The sequence below is a fragment of the Dichomitus squalens genome (assembly GCF_000275845.1).
Source record: "Dichomitus squalens LYAD-421 SS1 unplaced genomic scaffold DICSQscaffold_92, whole genome shotgun sequence".
NCBI classification, from domain to species: domain Eukaryota; kingdom Fungi; phylum Basidiomycota; class Agaricomycetes; order Polyporales; family Polyporaceae; genus Dichomitus; species Dichomitus squalens.
In genome coordinates, this window is record NW_006766974.1 from 56,763 (window position 1) to 83,272 (window position 26,510).

At 56.0% G+C, this 26,510-nt stretch overlaps 10 protein-coding genes across 10 annotated transcripts; 4 read left to right on the top strand and 6 right to left on the bottom strand.

Annotated features, from left to right (window-relative positions):
• Nucleotides 1–621: 621 nt before the first annotated feature.
• DICSQDRAFT_164046 (uncharacterized protein) lies at nt 622–4,568 on the bottom strand. Its single transcript, XM_007371199.1, has 16 exons — nt 4,372–4,568; nt 4,258–4,320; nt 4,136–4,206; nt 3,949–4,076; nt 3,813–3,885; nt 3,273–3,753; nt 3,096–3,206; nt 2,836–3,014; nt 2,660–2,765; nt 2,547–2,604; nt 2,365–2,474; nt 2,157–2,296; nt 1,980–2,099; nt 1,775–1,913; nt 1,355–1,498; nt 622–1,291 (listed from the first exon to the last, which is right to left on the bottom strand). The coding sequence occupies exons 6-16, from the start codon at nt 3,275–3,277 to the stop codon at nt 1,111–1,113; spliced, it is 1,293 nt and encodes a 430-aa protein (XP_007371261.1). The 5' UTR covers nt 3,278–3,753; nt 3,813–3,885; nt 3,949–4,076; nt 4,136–4,206; nt 4,258–4,320; nt 4,372–4,568; the 3' UTR covers nt 622–1,110.
• A 4,005-nt stretch (nt 4,569–8,573) lies between these two features.
• DICSQDRAFT_141593 (inorganic phosphate transporter) lies at nt 8,574–10,395 on the bottom strand. Its single transcript, XM_007371200.1, has 7 exons — nt 10,253–10,395; nt 9,991–10,100; nt 9,896–9,932; nt 9,814–9,830; nt 9,631–9,755; nt 8,747–9,553; nt 8,574–8,690 (listed from the first exon to the last, which is right to left on the bottom strand). The coding sequence occupies exons 1-6, from the start codon at nt 10,299–10,301 to the stop codon at nt 9,340–9,342; spliced, it is 552 nt and encodes a 183-aa protein (XP_007371262.1). The 5' UTR covers nt 10,302–10,395; the 3' UTR covers nt 8,574–8,690; nt 8,747–9,339.
• A 159-nt stretch (nt 10,396–10,554) lies between these two features.
• On the bottom strand, nt 10,555–11,294 carry DICSQDRAFT_158077 (uncharacterized protein). The gene has a single exon (XM_007371201.1). It carries the CDS (start codon nt 11,271–11,273, stop codon nt 10,821–10,823), a length of 453 nt encoding a protein of 150 aa, XP_007371263.1. The 5' UTR covers nt 11,274–11,294; the 3' UTR covers nt 10,555–10,820.
• A 133-nt stretch (nt 11,295–11,427) lies between these two features.
• On the bottom strand, nt 11,428–12,200 carry DICSQDRAFT_184053 (uncharacterized protein; the record flags this gene model as incomplete). Its single annotated transcript, XM_007371202.1, has 2 exons — nt 11,428–12,025; nt 12,092–12,200. 2 exons carry the CDS (start codon nt 12,198–12,200, stop codon nt 11,538–11,540), a joined length of 597 nt encoding a protein of 198 aa, XP_007371264.1. The 3' UTR covers nt 11,428–11,537.
• Nucleotides 12,201–12,426: 226 nt separating this feature from the next.
• Nucleotides 12,427–13,509, top strand: DICSQDRAFT_113594 (uncharacterized protein; the record flags this gene model as incomplete). Its single annotated transcript, XM_007371203.1, has 2 exons — nt 12,427–12,698; nt 12,780–13,509. The coding sequence occupies 2 exons, from the start codon at nt 12,427–12,429 to the stop codon at nt 13,507–13,509; spliced, it is 1,002 nt and encodes a 333-aa protein (XP_007371265.1).
• Nucleotides 13,510–14,746: 1,237 nt separating this feature from the next.
• DICSQDRAFT_175316 (uncharacterized protein) lies at nt 14,747–15,769 on the top strand (the record flags this gene model as incomplete). Its single annotated transcript, XM_007371204.1, has 3 exons — nt 14,747–14,985; nt 15,057–15,651; nt 15,734–15,769. The coding sequence occupies 3 exons, from the start codon at nt 14,747–14,749 to the stop codon at nt 15,767–15,769; spliced, it is 870 nt and encodes a 289-aa protein (XP_007371266.1).
• A 1,020-nt stretch (nt 15,770–16,789) lies between these two features.
• On the top strand, nt 16,790–18,691 carry DICSQDRAFT_72320 (uncharacterized protein; the record flags this gene model as incomplete). Its single annotated transcript, XM_007371205.1, has 3 exons — nt 16,790–17,104; nt 17,163–17,294; nt 17,483–18,691. 3 exons carry the CDS (start codon nt 16,790–16,792, stop codon nt 18,689–18,691), a joined length of 1,656 nt encoding a protein of 551 aa, XP_007371267.1.
• Nucleotides 18,692–21,824: 3,133 nt separating this feature from the next.
• DICSQDRAFT_175318 (uncharacterized protein) lies at nt 21,825–23,567 on the bottom strand (the record flags this gene model as incomplete). Its single annotated transcript, XM_007371206.1, has 1 exon — nt 21,825–23,567. The coding sequence occupies one exon, from the start codon at nt 23,565–23,567 to the stop codon at nt 21,825–21,827; it is 1,743 nt and encodes a 580-aa protein (XP_007371268.1).
• A 777-nt stretch (nt 23,568–24,344) lies between these two features.
• DICSQDRAFT_175319 (uncharacterized protein) lies at nt 24,345–25,073 on the bottom strand (the record flags this gene model as incomplete). The annotated part of the gene is made up of 3 exons (XM_007371207.1): nt 24,345–24,395; nt 24,450–24,673; nt 24,836–25,073. The coding sequence occupies 3 exons, from the start codon at nt 25,071–25,073 to the stop codon at nt 24,345–24,347; spliced, it is 513 nt and encodes a 170-aa protein (XP_007371269.1).
• Nucleotides 25,074–25,351: 278 nt separating this feature from the next.
• DICSQDRAFT_141597 (cytidine deaminase) lies at nt 25,352–26,308 on the top strand. Its single transcript, XM_007371208.1, has 5 exons — nt 25,352–25,527; nt 25,594–25,701; nt 25,753–25,796; nt 25,855–25,895; nt 25,953–26,308. Exons 1-5 carry the CDS (start codon nt 25,461–25,463, stop codon nt 26,164–26,166), a joined length of 474 nt encoding a protein of 157 aa, XP_007371270.1. The 5' UTR covers nt 25,352–25,460; the 3' UTR covers nt 26,167–26,308.
• The last annotated feature ends 202 nt before the right edge of the window (nt 26,309–26,510 follow it).

Genomic DNA, 26,510 nt, shown 5'->3' on the forward strand with positions numbered 1-26,510 from the left:
AGGTGACGACATCGACGAGGGGCTTGCGAATTCCGTGGTATCCCACATCGAATTGGCCAATTGGCAGTATGTACGAAGTTACGTTCTGACGACAGGGCCTCAAGCCCTCCCTACGACATAAGTGTTCCAGTCGCTGATACTCAAACGTTTGAGTCTCCTTCCCTCAACGCTTGGAAGGTGATGGCCGCGCTCTCAATTGCAGATCGACATGCAGTCGCTCGGGCGGTCAATTTGCTCCGCCGTGGGGTACGAAGTGCGGGCGATGGCTGAGGACAAGGCATCGCTATCGACTCGAATGAACTGCCAGGATTAAGCCATCTGTTACACTCGCATCCCACGCACTCGCGCAGAGTAAATGGATTAATTCGCTAGGAGCCCTCACACTATGACTGCGTCTGATACTATGCATCGTCCTGGTTGCCGCCACCGTCAACACCAACTTCGCAGCCACAAAACGACGAGTCTGGTGAACGAGGGTAAACGCTCGCCAACTCTATCTCCCTGAGCGCTTGCACTGCTGTTTTCTTCATTGATACAGTTTTCTGATCACGATCGTGCCTGGCAGCAAAACCCGAGGTGTGTGTAGATCGGCAACGTCGATCACGCCGCTTCGGAGCGGTATACAGTCGACACCCTCCTAACCCATACCCCTGGTAACCCATAAACTCCGAAAACCCATAGGGTTTTGGCTTTCCCAAGTCGGGAAAGGGGGAATTCGACCCCATAACCCATAGGTCCCCAATACCCCATAACCCATAGCCTTCTAGGGCTCAAAACCCATACGGTAATAGTGGTCACACTGAGATTTCGCTCATCAATAACCCGCAAAATACTTGACACATTCTTCCCAGTGTCCTCCCAGTGTCCATCCACACTTCGACCATGTTGTGGGTAGGTTAGTGTGTTCTAAATCCCATAGCGCTCCCTCAAAGGGTCAGTAGACGCCTGTTCAGCCCTCGCTAACTGGGACTTATCAGGGCGCTTAGAAGGCGCTAAAGTTCTGGTAGCCCATAACCCCTCAAAACCCATATATTTGGGCCTGTCCCGAGGGCTATGGGTTAAGAGGGTGTCGACTGTATTCGTTCGTCGGTCCTCCCCTGTTCCGCTCACTCAACGTCGGAGCTCGCGCTCCCCGTTCCTGCGCTCAGCCGCCCTCCTCGCACGTCCCGGAGAGGGGACGTCGCCCTCTGAAGCTGACAGCCCTCTCGCGCCAGTGCTCATCCGCTGAGGACCTGCCGACAGCGCGGCCGTGCTAGCCGTGGTATCTCCCGAGGTCGCAAACGGGTCCGTCCTGTTCGTTGTACGCGTCAGTGACATCGGAATTTTGGCCTGAATAGGAGCTGGAATGACTCACGCTTGGGAATTAGCCACGGCCGTGCGCATGCTGATGCCGGACCGAGACTCGACGTCACGCGCTCGCTCTAGGTCGATATCCACGGGCATTGGAATCGCTCCGTCAGGACGAGGATAACCCGACGCGGCGAGCATCTTGGCTTGCCTGCGTGTCGCGAGAGAGCGTATGCGCGAACAGCCGATCAAGGCAGGGTGTGGTACGCGATCGAATATGCATGTGCACGCCAAGTGTTTCATGTCGCAGATCACGGCAAGGGTGCGCGAGCCAAAAGTCACCACAATGAGGTAGGTGATAGCGGATGAGAAATCAGCATGTAGCGTTGAGTTTACGAAGAGAAGTCGCCAAGGCGTGGCAGGGGGGTAGGGATGGATTCTGTGATGAGTAACCGCGGCGGAGGGGGAGACATGCTCAGCAACATACCTTGCCTTCCTCCTCTTATACACGACACCCGCTTTCACCTCATCCATCTTCCTGTAGATGTAGAGCATGGCCAAGTGGGTGACTATGACAGTGGCGATGATCACGATTGCCTTTACGGCGTGCGCCGTCTTGTGGCTGCCTGTCATCCGCCGCATAAGACGGCATAAGTGCTTCTGCAATTTTCACTGGAACGTCGCAAACTCACCGCTGCTCGACTGCGAAACGCCGATGTACACGACCGCGAGCTGCTTTGGCAGTCCGAGAGTAGCCGCAGCGATGAACGTCCATACGCTCATCCCAAGGGTCGAGAATATCGCCGTCAAGACTGAAGACTGTCGAGTAAGGACGACTGCGCGAGAGACTGACAACGTATAACACGTACAGTGCCCCGGGATGGCACTCAGCCGCATAATAACCGGTATTTTGAACCCGCCCTCTCTAACGACCTGCGCGAGGACGGCATAGCGCATCTGCGTCTCCTCCATCTTCTTTCCGCGCGCCATGCACCAATATTTGAACGCGCTTCACACCACCGAGGCACACGTCGCATTAGCATCTCACGACAGAGAGCAGACTGAAGGCGGACGTACTAGAAGTTGCCAAGCTCGCCAAGGAGGGTGCCTGCTGCCACGATCCCGAAGCCTATCCAGACGCCCCAAACGTCTCCGCAAAGGACGGCGATGATCTCGTGGCCGAAGAGCTGCACACAGTCTGGTGGTAAGCGGCATCCCGGTACTCTCATATCGCCCGAAGTATAGAAAGGTAGACTCACAGGGGGGAAGGATAGAACGAACATGATCGCAATCGGGATGATCCATCCGCCTGGGGTGCTTCACACGCTCGTTCAGGGCATGAACACAGGTAGCAACGGAAGAGAACACTCACTCATGCATCCAGTTCGCAAATGGACGCATCCAATTCACGACTTTCTGCTGAAAAGCCAGGAACAGGATCAATACGATAACCACCACGAGCGTAATCGCGATTGTCACTGTGTCCGACGGGAATGGCCATGTCAGTCGCCTGTCCCTACATGCAGGCACGCGAGAGAACGTAGGTACGTATGTGCTTAGGCTGCCTGAGTTTCTCCCGCGTGAAGTACTTCTTGATATCACAGGATCGGCTCTTGTGCGTGAGGACGTATTTCTCCGAGGGCGTCGGGCTGGGCGTGCGCATGAACTCTCGAATCTCGACCCGAGTACCGCTATCTTTGTCGCCATCGTCGTCCACGTTCGGCATACTTGTATGAGTGGCGAAGCTCGAGTTAGGATGCGAAAGCGACGGAGAAGGGACAAAGGTTGGGGCTACGCCATACACGCACGACGCGTCTGAGAGTCGCGGGACAGGCGCGACTAGTGTCGGGGAAGCGTTGGGTGGGTACTGATGACCATCGGTGACAGTGTATGAGGGAATGTTGTCCGATGGCCTGGTGCTAGACGAATCGTGGCAGTCAGCTGAATTTGATTCAAGGGACGATGTAGGGGATGTGACGACCAACCTCATGCTCTGATCTTGAAAAGGAACGACGAGCCTACGCGTCAGGAAGGGATGGGAAAAGCTGCCTGACAAAGGTGAGGGCTTCAAAGAGGTCGAGGGAAACTATATAGGCCGGCGGCAGAAAAGAAGCGGGGAGGTAACGAGAGCTAATAGTCAATGGATGAAGTAGCGGGGAGTCTCTCCCCGGCAGCTTTCTCCCTAGAATCTTATGCAGCTGTTTGTGACTTCGGTTGCTCTATCATAGCAATCGAGGAAGCTCCAGAACAGCCTCACAGGGTCGTGCGTAGTCAGGCCTCGAGATAAAGCGGGGTTCATATCCGCTCGTCCGCGTGAGGCGGCACTTACCCAGGCTATCCAAGGCTGGCCAGCGTCTGTACTGTCCCGGATGCTGTGACATGCCATGACTGCGGACATACAGCGACTTTCTTATTCCTCGTTTCCCCTTTTGATCTTCTAGTCGTGACAACACCAAAAATATCACGCTACCCTTGACAAATGCAGGTGAGTCTATTGAGTACTGCCACTGACGCACTATACAGACCTACATGTTCTTCACGTCGCAGTCTTCCTCGACGACCTCCTTATGGAAACTGGAATGCGTGGGCGTGGGGCGGCTCAAGAGGCGCACGACTGCCATTGGTTTTCAGCCGGAAGCACAGATCCCGTTTTGAACTTACGGCGTAATAGGCATTGTGCCGTCGGTCATGCTCCGGAGCGCACTCTCGACGCGATTCTTCCTACGCGACAATGAAGCAGCGGAGGAACCGTGAGTTGTTGATATGGTTCTTTAATCGGCGCACTGTCCCTGAGATACCCTGATCAGCAGGTTTAGGCGCCAGTAAGCTCTACAGCGTCCATACGTGCGCAGCGGCATACGGGTGATCGTGGCGAATTTCTACCTTCTGGAAGTGTACAAGCGAAAAACATCGTAAGCTCTGCATGGTTAGGAACAACGTGCGGTGGGAAAAAGCGCGGGGGGACCATACTAGACTCAGAAACAACGGCAAACCGCGGATCCCCGGCAGAGTCGACCAGACGTTCATTGACGGCTGCATATCATGGGATGCTTTTCGTGAGGTACGCAGATACGAAAGGCTTACCTTCTGAGATAACATGGCAGCACAAACGCCGCACGTTTTGACACGCTCGTCAATCGACTTCAGAGCCGGGAGTTATCCGTCGGGACGGTCTCCGGGGTTTTCAGGCCTCAGGCTGAGCTTGGTTTAGGAGAGTTGAGACCTGCGTGGGTGCAGCCGGGCTATACGAGCGTCGAAAAACAAATGTTGATGACATTCCGTAGCGTGGAAGATGGAATAGAAGGAGGCTCTGTGCGCGCCGCAGCCGGCGGGTCACGGTCGCAGCACAAGGAGGTGGAGGCGCCAACGCTGAGAACACTTCCGGGCCAGCCAGGCGCCCACCGTCGTGTCGGCGGTCCGACCGGACTCATGCGAGCTCCCGCACTGGTTCCTTCTCGCCATGAACAGCCGAGACGAGTGCCAGAGGTGAATCATTGTCTCTACGAATGAAGATGGTAAACTTCGATATCCTACGTCAGAAAATAGCCTTCCAGCCGATCAAGGACATCGAAGGCGGGCTGGCAGCCTTCAGCAGCGACCGGTGATTTACGTGGTCCACCCAGCTGGCAATTACCTCCGCAAAGCTTCAGGTCCACGTCAAGAGCACGTCTTAGCTATGAACTAGGATATGGCCCTACAGTAGGAACTCAGGACGGCCAGGAAAGAACTTCATCATTGCATTGGTTTGTACCTCGTCCCGCGACGGATTTTGCCAACGACATTATTCTAACCACGCCTCTCCTTCTGGATCTCCAGAACATTCATCCAACGCACGTCAGTCTACCGACCTTGCACACACGATGCTGGATAGAAATAAGACTACGGGGACATAATACGGGTTGTCCGGGAGCCGAGCAATCCTCGCCATCTCCGGTGGCAATTGAATCACACATCGTCCATCGAGTGCGGCACATCGGGGATCCGGCCGCAATACTGATTATCTCGTAGATGTAACTCTACCAAGCCTGGTCGCTTCCCCTCCCGGGTCCCTCACAGCGACCATGGCCGGCCATGAACAGTGGAAGACAGTCGAGAAGGGCGCGGCTACTAGAAGCAGCACTCGAAGACTGCACAACCGGACCACCGCGCAGCATCCCATTCTTCCGCTGACTTTCGGGCCTTCGAAAGTCCCGATGTGTGACGCCCGATAGGCCCTCCGACCTGTCAAGTTGACCAGCTGCCCGATGGTCCATTCCCGCGAGAATCATGGCAAGAATCCTTGGATATTACGTTCGTATGGCTTTGCACCCGGAACGCTCCCAACGTTCAGACGGTGGCGCCTAGGATCACGGTCTCGGCTGGCCTAGTCAAACGGGCAGTTGTGCCGTACCCCGCCCACCTTCCACGCGATATTGGACCGTGAATGTCTCTATGGATGGGTGATGTAGACCGCGATGTACAAGGTGGCGTCAAACTTTTACTACGGAGACTAGACCGAGTAACCGGCGAGCCCTGGTTGTAGTCTTACTTCGGGGAACTCGCCATAACAATCGCAGCCATTCGTGGCGATTGGGGCCCGAGCCTGGGTGAGTGGCCACACGGAGCTGATTTTACACCATTCCACGAAAGTCGACAGTGTTCGGCCTTGTAGTGACCTCCAGCGATGCTCTCCACCGACGGGAATGGATAGCTACTCGCACCTTCTTGTCCCAGTGTACCATGCTGATCTCGTCCAGGAGGTGCAATCCGTGTCGCGTGAGCCGTCAAGAGGCCTTGCGAGTCCTCTACGGTCAACGCAAATCCCGAGAATGCAAAGTCCAAGTGTACATAGGCAGCGACTCCGCAAAGCGGTGAATCTGGAAAGAGCGCGCCCTGCGGCGTAGTCGTCGTCAGCGTGGCGAGTGTATGTAAATGCGAGGTCACTCTGATGGCGGAGACGTACCTGCGGAATCGCTTCCGTCCTACGCCTACGAACGCGATACATCTCAAGTTCTCTCAAGCGCGGAACCCCATTTATTGATGCTGCGGTGCAGGCGAGCACTGTCAACCTCATCCGCGCGACCCTCCAGCGCCAACACCTCAAGCTCGGGTCACACTTGCTACCGATCGACATGTGCGGGCAGAGCCAACTTGCGCCAGGGCCAAGACGCGCAGCTCGGGCATTCTCACGGGTTTATTAGAGGTCGATTCCGGTAAGCCTACAGGATGCTCGCCGCTGAGCTCGAGCGAGCGAAGGTGTGGCCACGCGGCCGTCGATTGAAGCATCGGATTCCGATCGCTGGGTAGCCTGAGCGTCTGAAGACAAGCGTGCATGTGCCGACCACTGCGCCGATGGCCTCACGCTCTGCAGCGTACTTGTGAGAATACCGTCGTGTGTAGAATAGCTGGTATGAGAAGGCGGTGAGAGGAGCAAGGAATGCGGTAGTTGGAAGCGGCGTGGGTGGAATACGTAGGATTAGACGACCAAGGTGGGCCGTGCTGTCAATTGCAGCGCAGCCTCACTATCAACGAGTGCAGGTGTGGCATAGAACTCCGCGCATGTCAGAAAAAAGGCGTTGTCCAGCGCGCCACCTGAAAGGGGATCAATCGTGTAGCAGAGGGGACGATGTTGAGCGAGAGCGGGATAGCGCACGACTACTATTTCAGGGCAGTCGTCTGCGAGAGCGAGAGACCTTGCGGAAGGACGGAAGGACAACCTGAGTGGCAGACATCCGCTACCCTGGACATCTATACCGTACTTCACAAACGGCCACACAATGTTCGGAAGGAAATGGTGGATGATGGGTTGGTTTATTATGGCAAGACAGCGCAGGAAGAGAACAGGCATGCACGCCAATAGGATATCCCGACGCATCATGGAGAAGGCCAGTAGGACGCCAGCGACTTCGTGAGCTTGTGTTTCAATAAAGCAGAATGCCGTGCCCTAAACTGAGACAAATTGGGTTGTCGTGTGGGTCAGCCAGTAACAGAACAGAGATGGTGTTGAACCTACATGTCGGATGCTGACGATATTGGGGTGGAGCGTGCCAGGTCGTGTATCAGGTGCGGTATCGCGACGAGGCTGGAATGAGCCGCGGTTGAGAACGGTAATCGATATTGTATGTGGGTAGGCGGGAACGCTAGCAGTATGAGCAAAGTCAGAGCGATCCCGCCTATTGAGCACCGCATATATACAGGCTCGGCACTGGCAAACCTCATGATGACCATGTTGCAAACGTGGTGGCAAGTAGTGTTGCCGCCAAGCTGAGCCGGCTTGTCCAGCTAGCTTGCCAGCTAGACGCCCGGCTTGCTGGAACAAGCCAAGCCGGGTCGATAGATCCGAAATCAAGCTCATGACCAGCTCAACTCCAAGCCGTTCCCCAAGCTGGCTGGCCCACGGCTGGACGGATGACATAAACCTTCCAAATCAAGCCGTTTTATGCGATACGCGATACAGAACATCGCTCTCGCTCTTGCCACCCGTCCTCTCATGCCGTCCCTCCTTTCTGAAATGGCCTTTGTTCCTCCTTTTCTGCGCAGCCCAGCACCGTCAATATCCAGTACGAGCTTTGATGTACTTAAGTATAGCCAACAGTGTGGAATAGAATCCTTTCGACCCACTACAATACCTGATCCTTGATCTGCCATCTCGCAAATCCCCACTCCCTGTATCCTATTGGACCACACCCCTGCTATTGTTAACTCCAGTTCTTCCAGTCAGCCCATTGCTTCCTTGTCGAAGCCTGCTCTTGTTTTCAAGGTGGTGGAGACACGCCTATCGGCTAGACTTCACTGGAGACCATATTTCCCACATTGAGCAGTTGACCATTCAAGAACTCTCCGCCTACCAGCACCGCTGAACATCCCCGTTCCGTGTCTAAAGGACCTTAACGGAGTCTTCATATGTTATCGTCTCCACTAGCTGCACAAAATTGCCTCATGTACAAAAGTTACGTTGTATATACCACAACGTCTTTGTGAATGAGCGACCTGTTACCATATTTGGTGGCTCAGCTGGCAAGCCAGGAAGCTGGCGCCCAGCTAGCTTGATCTCAGCTTGGCTTGCTCCAGCTTGATGACCCAGCTCAATCCAGCTCGTGAGCTTGGCTTAGCTTAGCTGGCTTGGCGGCAACACTAGTGGCAAGCGCATACTTATAGCGCTGGCAAGGCAGGGATGCTCAAAGGCGCGTGGGGTGGAGCGACCGACGCGTCTGTCGCTCGCACGTGGGGCCGACGTCATCGCGCAACCCAGTAGAAAAGCTGTGGCCATTTGATGTCTCTATCCTCACACTACTCACCTTACCATACGGACCACCCCCGTTACTGCACGCCCCACTCACCTCACACCTGCCCTACCATGAACAACGACGCTCTCGCCCACCAGTCCGACTACTCCACCGCCAACTACCCGCCCGAGAACGACAGTACGTTCTCCGCTTCATCCCCTCGCTCCCTCCATCCTCACTCCCACTCTCTCTAGCGACCTCCGAAGGCGGGTACGGCTCCTCAGGCACCTTCTCCCCCGCCAGCCAGCGCCGCGCCGACCCCTCCCGCCCCTCCAACGACACCGGCCTCATCACCCAATCCCTCGACGGCGGGCCCCTAGCGTCCGAGCTCCAGGACGCCAAACAGGGCACGGACCCGCGCACCCGTGCCGCGTTCGACCATGACGCAAAACGGGACTTCGACCCGCTCAACCCGTACGGGCGTAACCCCGACTCCAAAGAAGAGACCGCCGACCGGCTCGCTTCGGCCTATGCGGACCCTAGGCGGCGGCAGTTCGAGAGCGGCGCAGCGCGGGGGAACGACGGTGACGTTGGCACCTTGTGAGATCAGGCTTGCCTGAAGACGGACTTTGCAACTGTATCCATAGCGTATCAGCGATATCAACGCATCCTCGACTCCTCTGTTGAGCATGCATACGACGTCGCACATCCCTCGCGCGAGCCCGATACAACATACATTAACAGGTGATATTTTTGCGACCCACGTCTAACGCACAGATCCTACCATACATAACGCGCAGTCACTCACACAGAGCCACGACAAGCACCACGGCTAGCGGTCAACCAATCAGTCCTCCTTCTTGCCGACCTTCTTTTCGGCCTCGTCGATCGCCGCCTTGTCCGTCTGCGGGTCCGACGCCGCCCCAAACATCCCTCCCGCCTTGAACGGCCGCTTCAGGTCGCCCTCCGCGGGCTTGCCCAGCACGTGGATCGCGACCGGCTTCGCGTCGTACAGCGTCTTCAGGCCCATGAGCGCTTGGATGAAGAGCGGTTGGGTGTATCTGGCGGGGCGAGCATGTCAGACCGGGGTGCGGATGCGGGAATAGCGCAATTCGTAGACACGCAGACAGAGACGTACTTCATGTAGAGGTGCATGAACGCCATCATCGCGACGCCGAAGTAGACCGCGCGCATGAGCTTCGACGTCTCCTGCAGGTCGTAGTCCCGGACGGTCGTCGTCACCAGCTTGTTCGCGCCAGGGTCCTGTCGGAGACAAACGGGTGAACGCCGCCCCTTGAGCGCACGCCAGCAGGACACGTACCATCGGGTTCGGCTCGACTGTGCGTCGCAACTTGCGTTCAGCCCCTCCCGTCGACGAACTCGAGACATCATGCGAGACGTACCATACTTGAGCACCGTCTGGTCGTTCTTCTTCTTGATCTGCGGGCCCCTCGCGTGAGCGCCCTGTCCCCACGAGTAAGGCCGAAAGAGGACGCACCTGCAGGCCGGTGTAGTAGTACACGCCGAGGACGAGGACCTGCGTCGCGACGTATGCGATGCGGACGTACGTCAGCACCTGGGGGTCGTCGAACGGCACCCTCTTGGCCACTACAGCCCCGGTATGATTTTGCGGACGGACAGACGTGTGTTGTGGCGGCGCATTTGGTCACAGCGGGAGTGTAGCAGCGAGCACGGGGTAGAAGAAGCACGAGCGACGTCAGTTCGGACACAAGAGAGGCAAACGGGGACGGCACACGGACATTGCATGGCACCAAGGGAGATGACGAGGTTCTGCACGGCGGGGTTCATCTTGCCGGTATAGACTGGCTGCAGACAAAGGACAAGGACAGGACTGTGTGGGCAGAAGACGGGGAGGATGAAAACCAAAGGTGATGTGGGGGGGGAGCAAGAGGAGGAGGAGGGGGAGGGGGAGGAGAGAGGAGTGCGCAAGCCCAGATGTGTGTGGCCACTTTTTGCTGGCCACCGGACGTGTCCCTTCCTCTTTGGGCCGCCCGTATCGCTCCTCCACGCACGTGACGCAGGCACGGGCAGAATGCGATAGCCGCTTGCCGTCCTGCTTCTCACAACTGTGTGTCCTGCTCAGGCTCAGGCCCATGGACGCGCACCGTCTTTCTGATTGCGGCGTTCCTCAGCTTCCTCAGCGAAATTGGTCCTCTCCCAGCTGCCTAGGAACGTTTCAGTAGCTCTCAATCCGACTCGTCCATCAACCATGAGGCTTGTCGCATATAGCTGCAAGTGTTTTCTTATTACGCCCCTCCTGTGCGCACTTCAGCATCTCTTGCAACGCTCTCTGCGTCGTCACCTATGCTAGCCTTGCGATTCCCTCTCAATGCTCTGTTCTTGGCCTTGGCGGGAGCGCGGAAGCTCCGTCGTACGTAGACATGGTTCATCTCGTCTGTTCCGTAACAGTAATTGCAGTCCTTGTGCATAAGCGCCCAGTATGTTGTTAGCTCCTCGTCTCCCCCAGCCCGCCACAGCATCAGGCTCCGAAGCGAGCCCACAAGATCTAGTACGACGATGGCAACCTCGACATCGTGGCCGATGATACTGCATCTCGAATATATCAAGGCATCCTCTCATCCATCTCTTCCGTATCTGAGGACCTCTTCTCCCTCCCGCAGCTGGAGGGAATCGAGACCATGGACGAGTTTCCGACTCCCTAGCGGACCTCCGCCACTTCTTGAGCGTCGTCCCCAAGTCATCCGCCGAGTACTTCTCCAGCAGCCCTCCGTACACCCCTTGTTCATCGACGAGAACCATAACCGCGCCCGCATAGGTTCCTAGACCCCGACCACAAGCTCCCCTTCGCCCGCCTCGCCGTCACGATCCGCATTACGCACAAATACCAAGCCGACCGCCTCCTCGAAGCCGCCGCTTCCCACCTCCGCCGCTTCTCCTCCTCTCTCGCCCCCCTCGGCTCGTGGCCCTCGCAATGCTCCTCGGCCGACATCCAATCCCAGCCCAAGTCGCGCGCCGGGCTTGCCGTGCCCATGTCCGGCGCGACAGGCATCGAGGCCGTCAACCTCACCCGCGTCCGAAGCCCCGGGGGACTACGCCTACGCCGAAACGTTTCCCCTCGCCTTCTTCCTCTGCCGCTCCGGCAGCCCCCTCCTCCTGCGGTACGGGGCGCGGCGGGAGGACCGGCGCCTCGAGCGCCTCTCGGACGCGGACTATCTCCCTTGCGTGCGCGCGCTGCCCGCCCTCGCCTCTACCTTTCCCTAGGCCGGGGAGGTCGCGCTCCGCACGGCGCCTAGCGGGCGGGGAAATGCTGCGGGAGTGCGAACAGGAGCGGTTCGCGGTGCCGCTGTGGGACGGGCTCGTTCGGGACGAGAATAGGAGGGTGCCCCCGCGGGCGTGGAGGGAGCGGGCGGTGTGCGGGGCGTGGAGAGCGCGTGTGTTGGTGGTTTTCCAGGAGGTTGTGAGACCGAGGATCGTGCGGAACGTTGTGCAGGCCTTTTCGGGGCCCGTTGTGGACCCTGAGTGTTGGGACGATGAGGCAGGTGAGGTGGTGCCTGCGAGTGTGTTGATTACGAGCGGTGCTGAGATCTGTATGAATGCAGTTCCTTCTCCTGTCTAACGCCTGTTTGGGGAGGACGACGATTGATTCGACACTTTCTGGAGCTCTGCAGGCGGACACTTCGGACCGGTTAGCTTCACGGCCACGATGACTTCTCCCAGTGCTGACATGCATGGTCGACCCCACGCGGTACCGCAGCACAAAGCAGCACGACTACTTCAGCAGCGCTGACATCTTTGTTTCACATCTCCATCGTCCTCACCAACTACGATCGTGCTGCTCAACCCTCGACAGTTGCGATCTTAGAGTGAGTACACCGTGATCAGCTACAGGAGTCGGTTGACTGACGATGCATACTAGATTGATATCCAATCCTGATCTATATCTGCCCTCGTCATGTCTCCCACCGATTGTCATCTTGCGCCCGAGGCCAAGCGAGACGAGGAGATCTGGTTCGAGGACGGGAATATCATCATCGTCGCTGGGGACACTGCATTCCGACTGTACAAAGGTATCCTCTCGGCAGCCTCGCTCGTATTCAAGGACCTGTTCTCCGTCCCTCAACCTGAGGATGGCGAGACCATGGACAACTGCCCTGTCATCCGCCTCCCAGATCCTGCCACGGATCTTCGTCATTTCTTCCGCGCGGTGACTAAGCCTGATTTCAGGTGAGGTGACGCTCTACTGCAGAGTTGACAGATCGCTGATAAGTTGCGACTGCTATTGGGTTACATCCGCTGAAATCCTAGTCATCTCCGCCATGACTATAAGCCCGCCTTTGGTATGTTGGCTGCAGTATGCCGCATCGGACACAAATATCAGGCCGACGAAGTTGTTGATGCGGCGGCTTCACGCATCGAAAACTTCTTCGCCCGTTGGCCTAGCACAGCGGCGACAATCATCTCAAAGAACAGAGGTAGAATGCCTTTGACTTGGGAGTTGTTTTGGTGGGCGCACAACCGCCTCTGTCCCACGGCTGTGGAAATTCAAGACGCATTCGAAGCCGTCGGTCTGGCTCGACTGCTTGGTCGGCCGAGCATACTACCTTTCGCGCTGTACCTATGCTGCGCGGGAGATCCGCTACACATGCGCGATGGTGTCCCTCGGCCGGACGGAGCCGTCTCGCGACTCTCCAGCGAGGACTATTTGAGATGCATCCAGGCTATCCCTAAGCTACGGGCGGCATGCTCAGATAAGATACGCTCTGTCCTCGCTCGTTCTATGACCGCTAGCGTGCTGTCAGATTGCACCAATGGAGGCCAGTGCGCAGAGGTTTTTGAAATGATGCACCGCGACTTTATAGAAGAAAAGTACGTGCCAGTAGTCACGGATTTGTTCGCGTCGATTCGCTTTTTGCGTACCAAGCCCGTGGCCTATACGACATACTATCTATGCCTCTGTTCGAGATGTGTGCTCAGACTCGATGTCATAGAGTATGGCGGTGAGGCGGCCTTTCTGACAAAAGTTTTCGAGCTGTAGCGTATTATACCGCAGAATGAACCAGCCATATTACAGACTTCCTGAATGACGGTGAATGATAGTATACGCAGCTTTCAGAGACAAGAGGACGAATCTCATAGCTTTGGCCGGGGACGCGATTATCGGAGCAAGCACCGGGAATCCAAACGGACGGATATCATTGGGGCAGTTTGGCTGGATATGATGCTATTCTCGCTCTTTCTATGTTTCGCATCAGACTGGTGCGATTCTCTGTGCCTCCGACGAAAAAGGACTGGACAATACCTTGTCTAACGAGGACTAAGTACCTGAAGTGCATCCAAGCGATCCCCAGGATCTCATCTGCGCCTGCGGCCCATGTTCGCTCTGTCCTTCCGGTCTGCACAAGACCCTCGGCAATGTCTGACTGCGCTGTTGAGAAGTTGTTTGTAATATTCCAACACTGTCATGATCGCGGTGTATAAAGGGGAACAAGATGTGATTGCGTCAGACGAACTCTTCGCTTCGATGGCACATAGAAGGGTCATAGCTTAAAAGCGTTTCGCGATGCATACCAGTCTTGACTTGGTCGATATCCTTCAAGTTCTAGGTGTACTCCGGACTGATGTTAGGGCATCCAGCGTCAAGACACGCACATATATGCATGACATATATACTTCAAGTTGAAATGTATACACCAAGTTGATTTCGTTGTATTCGGTTCATGCTCACAGTGATGAGCTCGAGGATATACATAGTCTGCGGCGCGCGATGCGCCGGACAGCATCGCGGTCTGAGTCAACTCAAAAGACATGTTTTGGCGCTGAGGGTCCGCGCCGCGTTCCATTGGCCTCATATCTGGCGCTTATCACGTAGGATGGCTTGAAACGGCCTCTGAGAACGTTCAATGCTTGTCCACTGAAGGACTCACAGCAGGATGCCTTCTGCCCGATCTTCCGGCGACCCGAACGAAGGAGCTTCGTGACATCGAGGGCCATTGAGGTGTCACACGTCGCGTCCTACCGCAGCGGCTGTCTCACGCTTTACTCTTGTCTTCTAATCGTCGTGCACGATCGACACCCTCTATCTTTCAGTGTGTCGGTATCCGTTCTTGTGATAGCTATTCCAGCTATAACTGAGAGTAAGTACGCAGTCCTCTAGTTCTCTCTGAGAGTCGATTGATGAGTAGCTTTTGATAGAACGATCTACGTGCTTTCCCCGTATCCTCCGACCTCGCTATCTTCTGTTGACCACGTTGCCCACCGGCCGTCGTCGAGAAATGCAAAAGGATGAGGATTTCTGGTTTGAGGATGGAAACATCGTCATCATTGCCCAGGATATCGGGTTCCGACTCCACAAGAGCATCCTCTCATCCGTCTCTCCCATTTTCCGCGACCTCTTTTCCGTTCCACAGCCTGAGAACGCCGAGACGATGGATGGCTGCCAGATCGTGCGTGTATCGGACTCTGCGAGTGACCTTCGCCATTTCTTCCGTCTGGTGATCAGACCTATCTTCGAGTATGGCTTTTCCTTCACGAGTCGCCGTCTCGACATCATTCTTACACACCGCCCTACCGTTGCGGCGTTAGCTTCCTTAATTCCGGATATAGGCCTTCCTTTCGTATGCTCGCCGCTATTTGCCGTGTCGGCCACAAATACCAGGCCGACGCAGCGGTGGAAGCCGCTGCTCAACGGATCGAAGGATTCTTCCGCGGATGGCCTCACACGCTCCAAGTGTTAGGCAAGAGGCAGCTGACCATACCGGGTCTTAACTGGGAAGCCTTTTGGTCAATGCACCAAGTGATCCAGCGCACTAGCGCCACGATTGAAGATGCGATCGAAGCGGTCAATCTTGCTCGACTGCTGGGCCGGCCAGATATCCTACCTTTCGCGCTGTTCCTGTGTTGCGCGGGGGACGCGCTCCACTTGCGGGATGGCGTTCCTCGGGAGGATGGCACGGTCGAGCGACTCTCCAGCGAGGACTACTTGAAATGCTTCAAAGCCATCCCCCAGCTGCTGTCGACGTGCTCGACCGATGTCCAGTCTCTCCCCGCTCACTGGAAGGAGTCGGGCTCGTCGCCCGAGTGCTCCCGCCCGGGAGCATGCCTAGATGTGTTTAGGATGATGCATGCCGAGGACGCAACAGAGCACTACGTGCCCGTAGTGACGGATCTGTTCACTTCGGTGCGTGTCAGGAAGGTCAAATTCGCGGTTTATGTACAGTATAGCGATCGCCTCTGCGTGAACTGTACCTCCAATCTCAAAGGGCTATGCTGCTGTATCGAGCGTGAGGATTATCTAAAGAGGGTCTTTGATTTGTAGATCACAACGACTGTACACTGTGTATCCTGCGACCCAACAGGCTTACGTACTACCGTACTCGAATTGTGGCTTGCGGAATGCGGGGCCGCCCGGCTCTTCGTGGACACTGTCCCGTGAGCCAACGAGAGGTAGCCGTCGTAGGTACTATGATTGATTTGCACGAAACCGTTTGGTACCGTGCCAATGTGCCAATGAGAATCAGTAGAAGTGTGAATGCCTGCGATTCGTCACATCTCAAACCGGAGTTCCCTTGGCAAGCCCTAGAGCCAACCCCCCGACACAGAGAAACGGCACCATGTTAGCATGGAAACGACAGACGCGGTCGAAGCGGTGAACCTCTGTCGACTGCTCGGTCAGCCGGAGATCCCGCTTGGAGCACTGTACTTGTGCTGCACCGAGGGACCACTGTACCTGCGCAACGGTGCTACGCGCGAGGATGGGACAGTCGAGAAGCTGTCTGACGAGGACTACGCTAAGTGTTTCGAAGCATTCCCCAAGTCGGCGGGACAATGGTGGATCAGCTTACGCGTGAAGACGAGGCAACAGTTCCTTTCTTCTTGCACTGCGCGGATACAGTGCGAAGATCAGTGGGGAAAGATGCATGATGAGTTGATAGCAGACGTGTTATATTTATGCACTCCGACGGATCTGTTTGCGTGCCTAGGAAGTATGAAGGCTAAGCCCAAGGCGTATTCGGAACATCGTGGACGCCTCTGTGCGCGATGCATGTCTCATCTAGATATGTTGACCCTGTGAGCCTCTTCTGAGGGACCTGTTTCGTGTAAGAGAGGCTCATCTATGCATGTACTCGCATTACTATAAACGATGATTGAACGAGTAAAGCGGCCGACGGACTTGTCAGTCTGGAGTTGGCGGTCCAGAGAAGATGACGTCAGAGAACAGCAGGCGCCAATGATGTCGACTCCGCCCGCCATCGACGCTTACAGAATATATATGCGACTACTTCCGTCCCTTCTCCCCCCACACTCTTTCCACCGCCATGAACGAACCCGTCTCTATCTCCCGCGCCACCTCTCTCTCGCGCCCAGCGAGCAGAGCAAGCAGACATGGCTCGACCATCTCTCGCAGCCAATCCCTCATCCAGAAGAATATCGCCGCACACGACCTCCGCCCCTCCGACATCCTCATCGAGCGTTTCACCGCCTGGAAGGCCATCGTCAAGCAGCTCATCTCCTACTTTGAGGGAATTGCAGACATAGAGAACAATATCGCCCGCGAAATGACCAAACTCGCGGGCATCATCCAGGTCCCCTTCCGGTCTGGCAATCAGTTCCTGGGTGAGGGCGGTCTCCAGGTGCGTCTCTGTCCTTCTCGTACCAGAGATCTTACTCAATGTGCGCATTCGGATGTAGGACATTTTCTACGGCATTCGCGACAAGACGCGTGCGATTGCCGACCAGCACGCGAATCTGGGTCGCACAGTCGACGGGTCTATTGTGCAGCACCTCCAGAAGCTTAAGGCAGAAATCAAGGCGCATATAAAGGTGAGATATATCCTATATCTCCTCTGGCGGTGTCTTGCGAGGTGCGTTGTAGCGCACCGTATGGTGTAAGCGGCGCAGCGGGGGGTGGTTGGAGATCGTGAAGCATCCTAGTTCAAAGTCGTCCTGCGCTAGCTCGCCACAACGCATCGTTGATGAATATGCATTGCGTACTGAACCTTCATTCTCAGAATATCCAAAATGATACCGGAAAACTCGCAACGGCAGTCGCGAAGGAGCGCGAATTGTCTGCCAAGCTCATCGGAGACCTTAGCACCAATGTGTCCATCTACAAGAACACCCCTCTCAATATCACCGCGAAGACGGATCCATACGTCGCCAACCAAGCCGTCTTCCGCCAGCTCGTGAAACAGGTCCACACTGAGAATGCACTCCAAAAGTCGCTGCTCCTCACGCAGGCGTCCTCGGCTATGTTCGAGGCATCTCTAGTACAGGCGATCCAGTCCGCGTGGGCGACGTTCTCCGAGTGGCGGACGCGCATGGACAACAGCATCGGCGAGCTCTTCAACCATCTCCAGACCGACATGTCCGCGCTCCCTCCAGACCGTGAGTGGATCACCTTCGCCGCGCGTGAAGACCACCTCGTCGACCCCGAAACTCCTCTGCGTGACCCACAAGCCATTACGTACCCTAGCAAGGATGACCCGAGCGTGCTCCCGGTGCACATCGGCCTTCTCGAGCGTAAGAAGCGCTACACGCGCACGTACAGGGAGTCTTACTACGTCCTCACCGCCGCCGGCTTCCTGCACGAGTACGCCTCGTCCGACCCCGCCGTCGGACACCAGCCGCTCTTCTCGCTCTTCCTTCCTCTGTGCACCCTCGGCCCGCCCTCGCCCTCGTCCGCCAAGTCGCACAAGTTCCACATCGAGGAGCGCAAGGACGGCACGGGTGCGACGAACTCGGGCTCGTTCCGCCACATGAAGGACTCGCTCATCGGCAGGGGCCACAGCACCGGCCGTGCATGGGCGTTCCGCGCACGCTCGCATGATGATATGATGGAGTGGTGGAACGACATACGGATGCTCTGCGCCCGGTATCTCGTCGCGAGCGAGCAGATGGAGCGCGACGGTCCTGTTTTAGCAGCCGTTCGCGCTGCGGGGTATACAAGCGACGACGATGGTGAGGAGACTGAAGAAGGGAGCAGTATCGAAGAAGAGGCGGACGATGACGATGACGCGATTTACGTCGAGGCGAGAGACCTAGCCGATGGCGAAGGCGAGGAGACAGGACCCCCGGAGTATTCGCATGGGCCGGCGGTCTCCGCGCGCGATAATGGAGCAAACGGCTACCCTGTGCGCAATTTCTTGACTGCTGGGCCTCGTCGTCCGTCCGCTGATGGTGGTGCACGTAGGTCGACAAGAAAGATGGCGCAGGCCTGAATCGCCGCCTGAGCCGCCGCCAGGAGAAGGCGCCCGAGGGACAACCCGCCCACGCCTCGACGCCTGGCCCGGGGCCTGCGGACGACGACGAAGGCGCGGGGGCCGCTGAGCATGAGCATGAGGGAGATTCTGCAGAAGCTGGCCAACAGAGTCGTTTCACGGAGGGTTTGTGATATGCAAGTGTCTTGTCGTCTCGGTCCGACCCGGAAGGATGTATGTCTAGGTTTGATTGTACGTTAGCTCTTCCTTGTCTTCCTTGATGTTGTGGACGATTAGTTCGTTCGTATAGTCGTTCATGATCTGCACGTCATGTTTCATGATTCGGCCACGACTGTGCGCGGCGCAGAACACCCGGCCGTCTTGTTTAGCAATTCTGGCATTTCGCGTATAGGCTCTTTGTACTTTGTCCTTCGCGCTTCCGTTCTGGATGTACGTCTATAGGATCGCCGGTATTATCATTCGCGATGGTGGCTTTACGATGGCCGATTGTTAGTCCGGTTCAGTGCTGTTCCCGGCCACTGTGCTCCTAAGCCATAACTTGCTCTCAGGAAAGTTGAAGCCGTTGGGATCTGACGAAACCCTCTCCACTGAGTAGCAACTATACTTGCGTCATGCGGCCTGAGCGTATTTACCTTCCTCGACGCGGCCTTCATAGCCCCTCTGCAGCAACTGTGAACGCCAACGGCGATTCCGAGTTTGCTTTGACACTTGAGTAGCTTCAGTTCGCAGTTCGCGCTCTTCAGACTCTGGACACCAACTCGAACAAACGACCGTGCAAAACGTCGTCAAGACCATCGTCATCATCGCCTTCGGCGTGACGGACTACGTCGACGGCCCGATCGAGACCGTCAAGCAGCCGGTCGTCTACAAGCGCCGCAGGGCTCGTCTGAGCCTCGTCATGTGAAGCTCATCGGTGCCCCTCCGTTAGCCTCCTCTGGATCCTTCGCCGCCTCGCGCGACAGCGATCCAGAAGATCCTCGGACGCCGCTCGTGTTTACTGCGTAAACCAGTGACCATTACTCGTTCATTCGCCGGTCGATAAAGGACGCGTCTCGTCTGATAAACCAGCGGCTGGAACTCCCCGATGCAGATGACGTCGCGGACGGATCGTCCCAAGCAGCGATCAACCCTTGCGTCCGCGGCACCACGCTGAAGACAACGGTGCGACACCCACAGTGGGCGACGGCTCCCCGCCTGCGACACATAGGACACGCCAGAGGTCCAAGCTCGATACCTGGTATACGTCGGCGGGCGCACCCATCTGTCAAGCTCAAGACGCACCTCCCGCCAGCTACGGAGGCGCGCCAGCCTGATTGTCCATGGACTTGGACCCGTCAACCGCTCTCGTCGCTGCACTTTGATGCCGTATGCATCGTGATGGGTCAGAGACTCGAGAGGGTCCGTTACAACGGTCTTTCTATGATTCGGCAGGCATGCATCTTAGCATTACATAGCTTGAACATATAACAATCTCACTACTCGTACGGTTGACCTCGCTTGATACTAGCAGCCATATGCAGTGTTCAGCGTAAACTGCGGCGCTTGACCGGCTGGCGAGCAGAGAGCGAAGGTTGGCCGTCCTTGCGCGGCTTACCGCACCTTGCCTCCTAATGGGGTGTGATCTGTTCATCTATCGCGTTACAAGCCCTTCAAGCGCTATTGATTGAATGTGTACCACACCGAGCGTACGTAGATGAGAAAGCGAAGGAGAACGCAGAATGACATCGAAATGGTGTCCCACCCCTGGTAAGGAAAAGCACGTCCTCGTCGTGTCCGACGTTCCCGAGGATAGCGTGCGCTCCAGCTGGGGCGGATGATCTCCGTCTGGGACCTGCGGTAGACTCCTGCGAGAAAGAAGGCTATGTCGCAGGGGGACAATAGTGCGAGTCCGGAATGAGTTGAGAGATTGAGAAGACGCAAGCGCAAATTTATGGGCCTCGGGCAAAGGAAGCGCTGGTGGCACGTGTTAGCCTGGCCCGTGCGGCGGTATAAGCTGTCGTGTCGGTCCTCCCAACTTGCGGTCCTCCCGTCCTTGCAACGATGTCCTGCTCTGTAGCACAATCACGCTTTTTTAGGCAGTCCAGTTCGAAAGCTATCTCAACGAAAGCAGCCCGGCATTCGGTATTGAGATGCACACCGCATCGCCGGTCTTCACTCCGACATCGCCGCGGCACTATAAATATACTCGTCATTTTAGCCAGTCATACGGAATGTTTTCTGAGAAACTTACCGCAGAAGAGTCTTGTTGAAGCTCGACCCCAGAGACATTCTGACGTGCCGGAAGGCAAGGAGTCATACTTGGATCACCCGGTGACCCATGCTCAACATCTGGTTGTGCGACCCTTGTAGAATCTATAACGTGATCTACAGCACACTATCGAGTTCGCAGTCGTATACGACTACCAAGTTTGCATCACGCCATCGACCCATGCTCTGCAACGCCAGGTGCGCGCCGGGAAAGAGAGAAGGCCCACACAATCGGTGAGGGCTTGCAGATACCACAAGTTGCCACTATGGAAGGCAAATCGACTACCTCCACCATCACCATTTGCGAAGGACAGCCTGCCACAGCGTCGGATCCCTACGTCAACATGCATCACATCACCATTGTCGCATAATCTTGTACGATCTAGAGGGGCTCCTCCCGAGCGACTTCATTTTTTAAAAACATTTCCTTCCGTTAGTTCCAATGACTGCAGTAGTATTCGCTGCGATTGGGAACCAACCTGCGGGACACGGTTCGCGCAGCTCATGCGCCCTTACTCGATGGCGCAGGTCGCGCGCCACGGTGTAGTGCTATCGGAAGGACAACGTGCGCGCCAAGATCCCGACGTAGGCGTGTTTGTCTTGGACGTGAACTGCTGCCCGAGGCTCTGAAAAAGGGCGCGCGGGGATTTGTGCTCGACATCAAGACCGAGGTTTCAAGCACCGTGCACGCGAAGTAGGGATGTCATGGCGCTCCCCGTGTTCTGAATGGACGCAAGATATACTCTTCTTTGTCTGTTGTGCTATCATATAATCAAACTGGATCCGCAAGCTCTAATGTTACTGAACAATAGCGATCGTCGACATTGGTGGTGGGATACTCTCTATTACGGTACCCTAAATTCTTTTGGACGAGGTCGTATCCGGATTATTCGCCGGACTTCACGATGACGGGCCCGTCGACCAGCACTCGCAGACCACTGATAGTGGTCCGAGAGATAGAGCGACCGAGTCCCGACTCTTTGAGCGGGGGCAGATTGATCTCTAAATAGGAGAGACGGTTTCGGTACGGAGTCGCACGTCGCGCAAGGACCTCTCGCAGGCCAGAGCACCGGTCTCCTGAAACAACATCCTCGAACTCTGTAGACGCCTCCTTTGGAGAGACTGGGTTTCGCAGACGGACAACGAGCCTTGCCAGAGAAGGACAAATGGTATTCATTGGTCGCTCTGTTCGGCTCGACTGGATCGGTCGCAGCAGATCCAGCGTATAGTCCACGTACGGCCCGCTCACGTCGAGGTCCTCCAGCTGCGGGAATGCGCGGAAGTCTAGGGGAACGCCGCTCTCTTCGAGGCTGAGCACCAGACGTGTGACCCGCGCGTGATCGCGGAAGACATCGATCAAACCATCCGGAGAGAAGGTGCACTTGTCCATGCGGAGACGTTCGAGGTCGGCAGCGTAGCATCGGATGAAGTAGAAGTTTCGGTAGGAATCGGGAGTGTTAGTGTCAACGAGTTGCGCCTGTTCGATGTGCACGCAATCGACGGCTCCCACAATCGCGCGAAGCTTTGCATCATCCTCTTGCGGGAGGAGCTCGGAGATATTAGGATCGTAGGACGACGAGCTGTTGACGAGATGGATGCGGGTGGTGACCGGGAAGAGGAGCAAGGTCATCAACTGGACAATCTCCTGAGCAAAATTGTTTTCGATGCGAAGGTAACGCAAAAGAGGGAATGTCGCAGGAGCAAAAGTCCGGGATGGAATCTGGGCAGCGAAATCCCATGGCATGACTTCTAATGTCTCTAGAGCGTCATGATCCACGAGAGCACGGAGCGTCTCGATCCATTCGTGGTATGGCTGTTTGATGTGGTCAGGTACCACCAGCTCCCACCACTGTAGCTTCACATGTCTGAAGAGGATATCGGAGAAGTGTCCGAGGATACTAGGGGGACAGGTCAACCGAGTGAGTGAGGGGAGATGGTCAGCGGACAACATGGAAGGCTTGCTCCATCCCGTGCACTCGTACGGATCGTAAAACCAGGCCCACCGACTATAGTTGTTTGGGTCAGAGCATTCGTCCAATCCCCGCCTTGTGACCAATACCTGAATGCATAGGTCCCGTAGACGCGGCATTCCCGAACGAAGCGCAGGCCATAGCCCGTCGGGTAGATCGTCCTCGTTTGCGGCGACCTGCAGCAACACCAGCCGGTCAAAGTACAAGGTCAATGACTCGACACAAAGGGGGAACGACCAGAAGCGAAGACTGATGCCACGAGGATTATGTTTGGCGCGCGAGAGGAGGGCCTTCAAATATGGCGGGATGGCCTGTGACACGTCGAACTCTTCGCTTTCCAATGCGCCTGCCCAGAATCGAGCGCTAGGGAGAAGATTGTCGCGCCATCGACGGCAGACGTGGGAGAGATGCAGGCGAGCGCGGTTGTCCCACCTTCGTTCAAAGATCTGCTCGAGGATTTCGGTGGGGAGTCGATGAATGGGGGTGGCAACATTGTATATGGAAAGAAGCACGAAGGCGAGCCTGCGGTACTCGTCCACCTTGGCTATGGTCCAAGCATGGACGTCCGATGCAGTGGCAAGCCCAGCGAGGACATTCCGATCCGTAACGGGCAAGTGTTCAGCGATGGCTGGGAAGGGGATCTTGTTCCATACACTCATCATCGCGGTTTGTCTGGCTCTGACTTGGTCTAGAACGTGACTTGTATCAGTAGAGGCCATGAGATAGTCGCAAGATGGGATACTTGCGTCGGCGTATGACGCTAGACACTAGCACTGGTATATCGTGATGGTTAGGAGGCCACAGCTGCCAGCAAGTTGAACAGTACTGTGTGGCACACGGCCAGTCATCAGCCCGGTACGGGCGCCAGACGTCCACAACGGGTCTGCAAGCGACCCGCGCCGCTACAAATCACAAACTACCGCGTCCGCGCATTCGTACATCGCTTCGGCTGTCTAGATTTTGTAGCTGATTATCGAGGGACAACACTTCGCGAACGTTATTGGCTTACAAAACCTTGACGTCCTCTGCGAATCGCCCTTCCGGTAAATATCGCACATAGCAATGTGATTGTGGAATGCATCCTACTCGGTACAGATACTTCACCGGCTTGAGGTTTTTTAGGGGACGGCTGCATCGTCCAGACGCCGGATGGGAGAAAGAAGTTCGAGCTTAAAAGCTTGAGAGACGAGGGCAGACGAAGCAATGGTGCAAAACTACTTGAAGGGGCACTCACATTCCCCTCAAAGAGGAAGATGCGCATTGTATATGTGCCACGTACCAGGACGCTGACAGGCCACTTCCCTCGTTTCCCATATGGATGTAGTCGAGACGAAGATGCAAGCATTGGACTTGTTTCACGCTGACGCACGGCATGTTCAAGTTACATAGTCCAATTAAGAAGGTCTACATGTTCATCGGAAACGGGTGCAGCGAGTCTATTGGATGTTGTACCCGATGAGACTTCTCCGGCCAATGATTTCTCCAACCTGGGCAGGACCCTTCAGCACACTTCTTCCACAAACGCGGGGATGCCAACTCACCTTGAAGATACCGTATGCCTCAAGGGCATAGATACCAACCTTGGCCAGGTCACCTGAGCGCAGGAGCTCGCGGTAGAACTGGAGATTGGTCGCGCGAGACCATAGTGACGCGTATACGGACTGGAACGCGGAGAGGGGAGGAGGCTGGAGGCGCTCAGCGATGTAGACCTGCTTGAGGACTTCCCGGAAGACGGCGAAGTTGTACGCCAGAGGTTCACGGTAAGCTACAGAAACATTGACGAAGTGTCAACTCCTAGCTCGTACACGACGTATGAAATGAAATGTGCCCTCTCGACATATTCTGCGCGCAATTGCTTCAAGCTGGTACACTTGAAGCCAGCACACAGGAAAATGCGAAGATGATGCGAGAATAGACTTCCACGTACAGCCAAGCAGAGTACCCGCCCTCTCTCCAACAGGACCAAGGAACCTCTTTCCAGTCTCCAACGCCTGTCCCAAACCCTTCTGGACGGACGAAAGGGCGTCCTGGGCCTTTTTCTGGAGCTCCTCCGTGCTTGGGGTCGACGAGGCGAAGCGCTGTTGCTGGTGCAAAGGAGGGTGGGACTGAGGGGCGCGACGAGGGCGTATGGCCTGCGCCAGGCGGGCGGCAAATGGGCGCACCATGGTAAAGAGGGCGCGAAGACGAGGGAGGTTGGAGGTCGCTGTTGGGAATGACGGGGCCGTCGGCCAGGACAGTGACGACCTCTCCCGACGTCGTTTTACCACGCTCGGCTGCTCCCGGATCCCACATACCTCAGGTTAGGGTTGCCTTGTCCTTGCACATTCCGTCTATCTCAGCCCTGAACAACCGTTCACAGCTATTTAGGAGAACATATATTGCCATTATCAGCATTCAAGAACTCCTCTGCCTCTTATGCCTCAATAATCCTGCGGAGACGCGTGTTAGTGACAGGCATATTGTGAACTTCGGGAAGCCCTATAGTTTCAGAAAATGGAGAGATAGGCGCTATCAACGTTCCTGGACCGAGCAGACTTCCTACTTCGACCACCATGTCTGTCAACACATTCTCCATACATCCAGACGACAGGAGTCGACTCATCAAGGCCACAATTGAAGGTGTGTTAGCAACGTGACGTTGTCTCGTGTAATTGGCTTATCTCTGAAGCACCTGCGCTAACGCAGCTAAGGAGTTTGCGTATGCGAGATACTCCAACTTTCGCGTGGGTGCGGCCCTCCTGACAACCACTGGCGACATCATCAAAGGAGCAAACATTGAGAATGCATCCTATGGTAAGTAAATGAGAGAAAACATCACGGAATCCAGCTGACAGTCGTGATCAGGTGGAACTATCTGTGCGGAAAGAACCGCGTTCGTGAAGGCGGTGGTGCGTGCAGAGTCCGACTTCTGTATCGTGAGCCTGAGCGGCTCATACTCCCCGACAGAGTGAAGGCAACCGTTCGTTCACTGCCCTCGCTGTTGTCAGGTGCGGACATTTTTCATTCGGTCAATACACGTACGCCCCGCTGATGCCTGTCCACAGCGACGTTGCATCCGCGATCTCGCCTTGCGGCATGTGCCGCCAAGTGATCCGCGAATTCTGCGCGCAAAGCATGCCCATCCTCCTCATCCCGGCGGATTATGATAAGCGGGTTGCGGAGGGAGACGTCACCGGTGGCGTAAAAGAAACGAGCATTGCAGAACTGCTTCCTGACAGCTTCGGTCCTGAACATTTGGACCTCCCACGAGGCGACTAAAGAGTTAAATCTTGTGAGCGGGGGATGCTACGTCTTGTGATCGGCGTTGGTTGCCGCAAGCTGATGAGTGATCTGCCTCATAGATACAGCGAGAAGTCTGCCTTTTGTACACCAAGTTTATACAACGTCTCGTCTGTCCCCGCGTATGTTTGCTACTCTTGTGCCGTTGGCTCCAACGTCCATGGGGGTATTATGGTGCAGCAAATCTCACCTCACGACTCACGACGGACAGGTTAGCGTTTATTGCATCTATTGAATATCATACTGCGTAGACTGAGCCCAATCGTTCCACCTAATGGAGGCGTAATCATGCGATGTGCCCTCTGAGGGCGTATCCAGCTCCA

Bases quoted from the DNA above. Each gene is read 5' to 3' on its own strand.
- DICSQDRAFT_164046 (XM_007371199.1), bottom strand. The intron at 2,766-2,835 runs GTACCTACGTTC...CGTCGGACACAG, and splicing joins CAGGCAGCCTAAGCACATAC to TGACAATCGCGATTACGCTC. The intron at 1,292-1,354 runs GTGAGTCATTCC...TACAACGAACAG, and splicing joins GCCGTGGCTAATTCCCAAGC to GACGGACCCGTTTGCGACCT.
- DICSQDRAFT_141593 (XM_007371200.1), bottom strand. From the start codon at position 10,301: ATGAACCCCGCCGTGCAGAACCTCGTCATCTCCCTTGGTGCCATGCAA. The intron at 10,101-10,252 runs GTCCGTGTGCCG...CCGGGGCTGTAG, and splicing joins CTCCCTTGGTGCCATGCAAT to TGGCCAAGAGGGTGCCGTTC. The intron at 9,933-9,990 runs GTGCGTCCTCTT...AGGGGCCCGCAG, and splicing joins ACTACTACACCGGCCTGCAG to ATCAAGAAGAAGAACGACCA.
- DICSQDRAFT_158077 (XM_007371201.1), bottom strand. From the start codon at position 11,273: ATGGTTCTCGTCGATGAACAAGGGGTGTACGGAGGGCTGCTGGAGAAG.
- DICSQDRAFT_141597 (XM_007371208.1), top strand. From the start codon at position 25,461: ATGTCTGTCAACACATTCTCCATACATCCAGACGACAGGAGTCGACTC. The intron at 25,528-25,593 runs GTGTGTTAGCAA...GCGCTAACGCAG, and splicing joins CATCAAGGCCACAATTGAAG to CTAAGGAGTTTGCGTATGCG. The intron at 25,702-25,752 runs GTAAGTAAATGA...AGTCGTGATCAG, and splicing joins CATTGAGAATGCATCCTATG to GTGGAACTATCTGTGCGGAA.